General features: G+C 39.5%; 1 protein-coding gene across 1 annotated transcript; it reads left to right on the plus strand.

Moving 5' to 3' along the window:
* Nucleotides 1–597: 597 nt before the first annotated feature.
* LOC134851972 (uncharacterized) lies at nt 598–6,183 on the plus strand. Its single transcript, XM_063868248.1, has 3 exons — nt 598–2,323; nt 2,393–3,718; nt 3,791–6,183. The coding sequence occupies exons 1-3, from the start codon at nt 598–600 to the stop codon at nt 6,181–6,183; spliced, it is 5,445 nt and encodes a 1,814-aa protein (XP_063724318.1).
* Nucleotides 6,184–10,019: the final 3,836 nt, after the last annotated feature.

The following is a 10,019-nucleotide window of genomic DNA, read 5'->3' on the forward strand; positions in this document are numbered from 1 at the left end:
TTCGAACAACTCTAGTTCGTCTCATTCGCTACGCTACAGCGATAAAGGCAAGTTGTCCTCTGGGAGGTCAACTGGTATAAGTGCAAATTTTATTGCACAGGGATAAATCTACGGTTTTAGGACAGGTAGGTAAACAGGTACATCAACTTTAGTTGTCCTCTGGGAGGTCAGCAATCACAATTCGGTCGTCTGCTAAATAGCGACAGGTAGGTAGGTAAATACGTCATCCTCAGTTGTCCTCTGGGAGGTCAACACTCATTGGTGCTAATCTTTGCACCCGGTTTTTTTTTGCCGTTTATACTGGTAATTGGTAGGTAGGTAGGGTCGGTAGGCTGGTAGGACCAGGTAGGTTCTTGGACTAGCTTTAAAATCGCAGTTAATTGTTAATACCGAGGACACTTTGAACGACCGCTCAATTTTCCCTCGGAGGTAGGTACAAGTGGTAAGGTACAGTGGTAATTGGTTAAGATTTATCCATTATTTCGCTCCTTCTTACGAGCATCGGTGGTATTCGGTATAAGTTGGTAGGTTGGTAAAGGTAAATTCATATACTGGTATAAGTTGGTAGGTATTGGTTTACGTCTCCTGGTTCAAGGTATGGCCCCATCCGGTAGAAATAAAACGACGCAAAACAATGACAGCGATCCTTCGGAACAAAATGGTACCCAAACGCAAGATACCAATCAAAACGTTCAAGAGACTGGCGTTCGAAAACTGGTTTCGCTTCGACGTCATCACGAAATGGAGATCAATACTTTGATCGACATGCTCGAAAACAACATCTACGAGGAAGAAGATGATCTTGAACTCATCAATGAAACGTTCACTGAATTGTCTCAATTCCAACAAAAACTTGATACCCTGAACGATCAAATGTTACAGGCTGGTTCTGAACACGATTTTGAAGATCATTCTCACTGGACAGTACAGTTGAAACAGAAAATCCGAGTATTTTCAATGAAAGTGAAAAAATATTTGAAAAAACAAGTATCAAATCCTGCTACTTCTACAATTCCAAATAACAGCGCTCAAGAAAATGCTACTTCAATTTTCCCACAGGAAACCGCAACCTCCATGCCGACTGCAAACATAATGGATATACCAAACAACAACCTTATAACCATGAGCAACAATACTCAAGGCAATGCAAGAACAGCTGCCTCTGACGACAACCTTTCGGCGCCATTTCAAGGCGACCAATCATTTTCAAATCCATTTGCTAGTGATGTTCCTAACCACAGCTCACAACAAGCTAGTGCTGCAAACCCTCCTAACAACAACAATCGAGCTTTGGCAACTAATCCAAGCGACACTTCTACTACATTCAGTCGATCAGTGCCAAAACTGAAGCCTACAATTTTCAATGGCAATCCCAACTATTGGTTGCACTGGTATGGTGTATTCGTATCATCGATTCATAGTTCTAATATGTCTCCAACTGAAAAGATGATCCATCTTCAATCATTGGTAACTGGCCCAGCTAAACTAATGATAGCTGGTTATGGTGCAAACGGCGACACATACGAACTAGCACTACAACGTCTTCGTGAAAACTTTGGCAATACCAATAGAATTGTCAACTCTTTTTTGCAACGTCTTGCAAATTTCAAACCTCCAAATCTGGCTCAACCAGAATCATACATGCAGTTTTCTGCTTTTCTCCTAACTTTAGTGGACACTTTTGAGCAACTTGGTTTTGTTCACGATATTTGTTCTACAACAAACTTGAACACTGCTCTGGCAAAGCTTCCCGACCCTGTGAGATTAGAATGGAATCGCTTCGTCATCGACAAAGACTACGATCAACCCTCCTTGAGACATCTAGCACAATGGTTTCAACGGTACGCACAGGCGTGTCGCGACATGCCTCCGACAGGTTTCCGAAACCAAAACAATAACAATTTTAACAATTCTTCTGGAAACGCTAAACACCCTAGTGGTTCCCGTTTCAATGGTTTTACTACAAATGGTGTAGGAAATCAAAATCAGCGCTTTAACCATCAGGGAGATCAACAAAACTCTCGTGCTCAGAATAATGTAAACTCGAATGCTTGTCCTAGTGGAGACACCTGTGGACCTCTCTACAAATGCGAGCACTTCAAAGCCTTAGACCCTAAGCAACGAAAAGAGCATGCCCGAAAAATGCACTTATGCTTTAACTGTCTAGGGAATCATAGGTTTACTGACTGCAATTCGAAATCGCTCTGTCGAACCGATAATTGTGGTAAAAAACACCACACTCTACTCCACGATCCTTCTGATACTTATGGAAAAAACCCTAGTAAAGCTGCAGTGAATCGCGCAATAGCTTGTCAGAGATCAGGTCAATCAGCTTTTGTACCAATCGAATTATCAAATGGTGATAAAACACTTTGTACCTACGCTTTCTTAGATAGTGGTAGCTGCGTAACTCTACTACTGGACTCAGTGGCAACTCAACTAGGCTTGGACGTCAACAAGAAGCACTCACTTCCCATATCTGGATATCATGAGACCAAGTCAGTTCAAGTTACATCTGTGGATGTACAAATTAGACCATACAAAAGCACATCGACTCCAATGACGCTCGATGACGTACTCACGGTAGATGAAAATAATTTGGCCCCAGTTGATATTTTTCAACTAAACGCAATGTGCAACAATTTTCCACATTTAAAGCATGTTAAATACCCGGACTTAAACGACAATAGCATATCGCTAGTCATCGGAAACAACAATCCAGAATATCATGAGATCAAAAATACCGTTTATGGCCCCAAGAATGTTCCCTGGGCTATCGAAACCCTTTTGGGATGGACATGCTCAGGTCGGAACAAAACGCAATATAATTCCGTTCCATCTGTTCCGGTGAACTTCACACAAGTTCATTCACACAATAACTTAGATGAAAAATTATACCAGAAAGTTCTCAACTGGATGAAAATAGAAAACACAGGCATCGCTTCTTCAAAACGCTCGCACTCCAAATCGGATAAAAGAGCAATCGATATTCTCGAAAACTCTTGTACTTTAGTAGATGGTCACTATCAAATTGACCTTCTTTGGAAAGAGGATACTGATCTTCCAAATAACCGTTGGCTAGCTGAAAAGCAACTCAACAGCCTCGAATTTCGCCTTAAAAGTAAACCTGATTTAAGGGAGAAATACCGCGCAACAGTCATCACTGACTTAGAAAAAGGCTTTGTCACCAAAATAGATGCAAAACATGACACTGCAATCAAATCTTGGTATTTGCCGCATCATCCAGTGACAAATGTCAATAAATCAGACAAAGTTAGACGAGTCTCAAATGCTTCCAGCATTTTTCAGGGTAAATCCCTCAACTCGAGTTTGCTCAAAGGGCCCGATCTTTTGTGCAACTTAACAGGTCTCATAATTCGCTTTCGACAAAATAAAATAGCAATATCTGCTGACATAGATGCTATGTTTATGCAAGTGCTAGTCAGCCCAAAGGATAGACCTTTTCTAAGATACCTTTGGAAAGAAAATGGTAAATTAGAAACTCACGAATATACACGACACATTTTCGGTGCCACAGACTCACCATGCGTGGCTTGCTACGCAGTACGACGATGTGCATCAGACAGTAAAAACGACTTTCCTCTGGCTTCTGAAATCATTCAACGGAATATCTACATGGATGATTTGTATGTCACTTCGTCAACGGTAGAAGAAGCCCTCCAACAAATGACACAACTACGAGGATCTTTATCTCGAGGTGGGTTCAACTTAAATAAGTGGAACTCAAACAGTAAACCATTCCTGGATTCAATTGATCCAAATATTTTAGTCAGCCCTAATGATCCAACGCCTAAACATCAACGAGTTCTCGGTGTTCACTGGAATACCAACACTGACTGCTACTTCATCGATAACAAAAAGTTTGTAAAAATTCTACGTATTGGCATTGCTACGCAACGGAAACTCCTGAAGTATACCGCTTCTTTATTTGACCCACTCGGAATAGTGGCTCCATTGACAATTCGGATTCGAAAAGTTCTCCAATCTGTTTGGTCACAAGGTGTTAAGTGGGATACTCCATTAGACACGGATAAACTTCCCGATTTCAAACTTTGGGTAGACGAAATGGAAAATTTCGAAACTGTTTCATTCCAAAGGAACTTCTTTGATAAAGAAAACCCTGCTTCAATCCAGCTTCACACGTTTTGTGATGCATCAGAATTCGCTCTCGCTGCTGTTTGCTACCTAAGAATAGTCTACAGCGACGGCTCCACATCTTTGAAGTTTATAATAGGAAAGACAAGAGTCGCTCCTATGAAACGTGTTACAATTCCCAATCTCGAGTTGCAAGCTGCAGTATATGCTGCCCAACTATCGCTCTTTGTTTCAGAGGAAATTGACCTCAAAGTTGAAAAAACTTATTTCTGGTCTGACAGTACTACTGTTTTGTATTGGCTGCGAACACCTGAAATACGACACAAAATTTTCGTCGCTAATCGGCTTCAGAAAATTTTAGACGTTTCTAAACCTGAACAGTGGTTTCACGTTCCAACTCTGCTAAATCCTGCTGACGACGGTACCAGAGGATACATTGCTTTAGAAATGACCTCAAGCTGTCGGTGGCTACTAGGACCGGAATTTCTGTTGAACGATTCTTCTCAATGGCCTTCACAGGAAAACATTCGGCTTGAGAACATTCCTGTATTCGTTACTTCATTAGAGTCTAAATTTGAGCCTATATTTGACATCAAACGCTTCAGCAACTGGAAAAGACTAATACGGACAGTTGCATACTGCTTCTTATTCGCAGAAAATCTCAAACGGAAGATCAACAAACAGTCGAAGGTCGATCTTCAACTCTTGCATCTAACGAAATCGCACTTTCTCATAATTAAAACTGCCCAAAGGACAGATTTTGTCTCTGAAATTTCAGACATCAAAAAAGAAAAACCAATTGAAGGCAAAAGTAGACTTCGAACATTAGCACCGTTTGTGGACAACTTCGGTATCCTGCGTTCTCGTGGACGTCTCACGCGTGCCCCTATCATGCTATCGGCTAGATATCCAATCATTCTCGCTGGTGAAAACCCCAATGTTCGCCTGCTGTTAGCTAACATCCATGTTCTACATTCCCACTGCGGAAAGGAACAAGCAATTGCCATAGCACAGGAAAACTACTGGATTCTTCGCTGCCGCGTCATGCTGAAAAGTATCATACACAGTTGTATACCCTGCAGAAGAATGCAACAACAAGTCGACTACCCTCAGATGTCAGATCTTCCAATTGATCGACTGCCATCAAAAAATCATTTTCCTTTTGCAACGACTGGATTGGACTACGTTGGACCTTTTCCCATCATCCTTCAAGGAAAACAATACCAAGCGTATATTTTACTGTTCACATGCTTAGTGATCAGAGCTGTGCATCTTGAAATCTCATTAGGACTATCGACAGACAGCACTCTTCTTTGTATCAGACGCTTTTTTGCCCGGCGAGGAAAACCATCGAAAATGGTTTCTGATTGTGGGACAAGTTTTGTGGGCTCCAATTCTGAGCTGAAGAAATGTCTAGACAACTTGGAGAAGAACAAAGAATTTGTGGAAAGCATCAATCAGCTGGACGTATCACTCGAATGGAAATTCAACCCTCCTGCGGCCCCTCATTTTGGTGGTTCTTGGGAACGACTAGTTCAGATATTTAAACTTTCCCTGTACAAAGTCATCGGATCAAGAACACTCTCCTATGAAACACTGGCTACTTTCACGACCGAAATTGAATCAACCATGAATTCACGACCTTTAACCAATGTGTCTGACGACATCAAAGATGATCTGCCTCTCACTCCCAACCATTTCCTTCTTGGTCGTGGAACTCCAAATTTACCGCCTGGTATCTTCAAGGACAAGGATTTATCTCTGTCAAAATCATGGAAAGCATCCCAACTACTCGCAGATCACTTCTGGAATCGCTTTCTTCGAGAGTACTTACCAGGTCAGCAGAAACGATCAAAGTGGACTTCTGCGACTTCCAATTTGCAACCCGACGACATGGTCTGGATGTTGGAGGATTTTACACCTCGTGGACTGTGGCCTCTTGCTAAAGTGGTGGAAACCTTTCCTGGACAAGATGGAATAGTCCGCTCAGTGAAGCTGAAAACGCCAACTGGATTCAAAGTTCGACCTGTGGTCAAATTGAGCCGCGTTTTCCCAGTTTCGCAGTAACCAAGCTCCAAATAGCTAACCAACCAAATAATCACGCAACTCAGCCTTCAACATATCAACTCGACAAAGATGAACAAATCTACGACTCTTCAATTCAACTAAGACAATCAGCTCAACGATAGACAAACCAAGATGAAGATGAAAAAAGAACAATTTCTGGTTCCCTTATCTACTGGTTCCCTTATCTTTGTATTTTACCGTATCCTTACTATTTTATTCAATACTTTATTTGCAAGCTCTGCAAATGTGGGCGGGTGTTAATTGTAAACAATTAAGGTCACCTTTCTCTCAACTTGACTTTTGACATTACAGCCAAGCTGACTCACTCGTTTCTCTCAACTTTTCAAAAACAGCATGACTTACAAGGAAATGACAAACTTTCAGGTAAAACAATGTTTCAATTTATACGAAAACTCGGGATTAATATCAACTTTTCTGAATAACCCCCTTATTAACAGTTCCCCTTTTCTAACGTTCGCCTTTTAGTATTCCCCGTACCATGTAATATAATATCCCTATTTATGATATTATATTTACCTTAGTTTTATCCCTGATTTACTATTGTATTATTTTTCATGTACTTACTCAACTGATGCCCAACTGCATGGAACTCCTTTGACTCAACCCTTAAAACTACCCTTACTAACAATTGGTGTACTACTCTCCTCAGGTAATTTACCCAATTTTTATAAATAATTTAAAAAACTAAATTTAAAAAATAATTTTTGTTGAAAAGTCTTGCCAAAACTTAAAAGTTTGTTGCTTTTGCTATAACATTAGTGAAAGACAGCTCTAAGACAATTCAGGTCGTTGTCTATGCATTGTAAATGCAAGACCGTCCAATCTTTGATGCTTTGATTAAACCAAGGTCTTTGTAACTGGCTTTTGTTTACGAACACAACACATAAATTGCAGAAATTACATTTAGAACTTCTTTCTGGTTTATGGAAAAAAACTTATCATACAATTTTCTGCACGTATGGAAATTGTATGATAAGAAGTTGGTGAGTCATGATAACATACAAAAGTGATGTGTTTTGTTTTTAAAAAAGGTGATAACGCACAATGTTTTCGTATTTGAGCATCTGCGGGTATCCGTTTCCGTAGTGGTGGAATTGAGAGCTGAGAAAACACATGTCACACATCAGCATCTCTTCTCCCTCCTTATTCTTAACTGTCGTCGGTCATCGGATCTCTTCAATTATCCCTCCCCTGTTGCAAAAAGGGGAAGATTCGTTACTAGTTACAAAAATCACATATTCTTAACCTTCAGCTCTATACAGGGATGGCAATTTGTTTATATAGCTTAATTTGGGGAGATATAGAGGAGATAATTAAATAGATCCCTGTCATCTGGCAAAACCTCCACTTGTCCTGTCCTTTTTGTACCTCTTGAGATAGAACAGATATCATGAGCACACAAAAGATCCAAGTCAAACTTTTCAGCTAAAACACAACAAAATGAAGACAAAAGTAAATCAAGACGAGATAATTGATGCCCACTTTTTTCGATTCAGTTGGGTAAATACACGAAGATTGGACGAGGAAGTCTGTGACGTGCATAGTTCACCCGCCCTGCAATCAACAAGACGTTGCTATGATTCTGTTTATCTGCCAATTAGGTGATATTATTTGTTCATGGGTGGATCTAGGCTCTCGCTAGGGTAAGATTAAAAGAGTCTGAGCTTTTTATAACTCTTCGGAAATGCATTTTACTTAGAACAAAACCAGGACAGCTTTTCGGACTTTAATCGAGTGTTACCCGGGTCGAGGTGCTCGACTTATGTTTGGACTGTGCTCGACTTATGTTTCGACTGTGCTCAACTTATGTTTCGACTGTGCTCGACTTATGTTTCGACTGTGCTCGACTTATGTTTCGACCATGCTCGACCTATGCTTTGACTCTCTCTACCGAAATCGGGTATTGTGCTTCTCGACCGCGGAATTGCTTCTCGACCGTGGAATTTTAGTCGCAAAAGTGCAGCTGCTCGACTTTCAAAACACCCGATTTCGGTAAATAAAGTCGAAGGATAGGTCAAGCACAGTCGAAACGAAGTTCGAGCACAGTCGCAACATAGGTCGAGCACGTTCAAAACATGGGTCGAGCACAGTCGTCGCATATGTCGAGCACAGTCGATACATAGGTCGAGCACAGTCGAAACAAAGGTCGAGCACATTTGAAACATAGGTCGAGCACAGGGTTGACCAAAAACGCTAGTCATACAATTCTCATATACGGCCCATAGATTTCATACATATAAAAAATTGCATTAAAACAAAAGTATTAGCATTCTCGAGCAAAAAATAAGCATTTAGGCCGACTGTGCTTACCATTTTTTGGCCAACCGAGCCGACCGACCCTAGAAGCCAAAAAATAGTAAATCTGAGGGCCGAGCACGCGATAAAAAACGCGCATCTTATGATTAAATTTAGTTCACCGATCATTTGATAGCTGAATTTGAAAAACCATAGTCAAAATTACAAAACTTTTTAAAAGTGAACACTGTCAGAGACTTCTTCTGAAAAAAATTTTTTTCCTAGACTTAAGCAAAAAAATTTGATTATTAGCAACAAAGTTTTTTTACTTTCTAGAAAAAAATGTTTTGATAACTCGTCAAATAAAGAAATAAATGAAGAAAAAATTATTTGTTCTTAGTTCTAAACACATTTGAGAACAGAAGTTTGAAAACCGTAATTTGTTTTTGGTTGCTGCAAATGTAAAATATTTCTAATTTACGTGATAGAAAACTAAGTTCTAATAAACTTATCACCTGATTTATTTTAAGTTGGCATAATTGTTCCAACTTTTGAAGAACTTTTAAAATTTTCCGCTCGGGTAGTTTTTTCTCCAAACAAAATTCAAATTTGTAACTCCTTTTTTTAAGGTACTGATTAATTTTTTTCAAGATGCCAAGTAATTTTTTTAAGATACCAATTAAGTTTTTGCAGCAAAATTTTTAAGTTGTTCAGCTATCAGTGGTCATTAACAAATAAAAACAAAAAAAGAAGGTAGACTTTCTGGCTGGAGAATGGTCGGTTTACTGAGGGGTGGGGTCAAGGGCAGAGTTAGAAGGGCGATGAGACGCTCTTCCTTCCCCTCAAGGATCCCCTTTTTTTATTATTCAATTCAATTATTCGATACAGTGAAGAAAAACATACGTAATCACTCACTGCATCAGGATAGCTAGAACAGGCTTTTCAACCTAACAAGTAGCTACCCTCCGGGATAGCTATCACAATTAAGTAACGACAACGGGTAAACAAATCAGAAAAAAATGTCGACCAGCTGTACTTTGTCTAAAATGTAATTTCAGCTGTTCTTGAGAGTACATTTCAATTTTATCGGGTAAGAGTTTATTTGACATCAAAAAATTGAAACATTTAACAATTTTGCATGAAAGGAAGTTTTCCATAGTTTTTGTCCTACAGCGATAAAACGGAATCATTCCGTTAGAAGTAGAACGTGTATTTCGTTTATTACTATAATTACTGACGTTTAGAAAATCAAGAGGTGAACGTTTTAAATATTGAAAAATGGTTTCTTTAAAAAGTTGATTTAAATCATTTTCATGCACTGTATCGATGCCCAGATCTTTATACTTTGCTGTTATCTGTTCGTATTTGCGTTTGAAGAATATAGTACGGAGAATTCTTTTTTGGCAGATATAAATTTTTTCTAAATTTGTTTTGCTAGTACTCCTATAGACAAGCAGACCATATGAAATTATAGGTACCACACATGCCAGGTAGAACATTAACAGCATTTTGAGAGAAAAAGCTACCCTGCCCTTATACATAATTCCGTTAAATCGGCCTAGTTTTCTCACACAGTTTTT

Source organism: Symsagittifera roscoffensis, chromosome 7 (genome assembly GCF_963678635.1).
Source record: "Symsagittifera roscoffensis chromosome 7, txSymRosc1.1, whole genome shotgun sequence".
Taxonomy (NCBI): Eukaryota; Metazoa; Xenacoelomorpha; order Acoela; family Convolutidae; genus Symsagittifera; species Symsagittifera roscoffensis.

What these genes read in the sequence shown, in the direction of transcription:
- LOC134851972 (XM_063868248.1), top strand. Translation starts at nt 598, where the DNA reads ATGGCCCCATCCGGTAGAAATAAAACGACGCAAAACAATGACAGCGAT. An exon ending in AATAGCTTGTCAGAGATCAG is followed by an intron (nt 2,324 to 2,392) that starts GTCAATCAGCTT and finishes ACGCTTTCTTAG; the next exon opens with ATAGTGGTAGCTGCGTAACT. An exon ending in ACGAGGATCTTTATCTCGAG is followed by an intron (nt 3,719 to 3,790) that starts GTGGGTTCAACT and finishes CAAATATTTTAG; the next exon opens with TCAGCCCTAATGATCCAACG.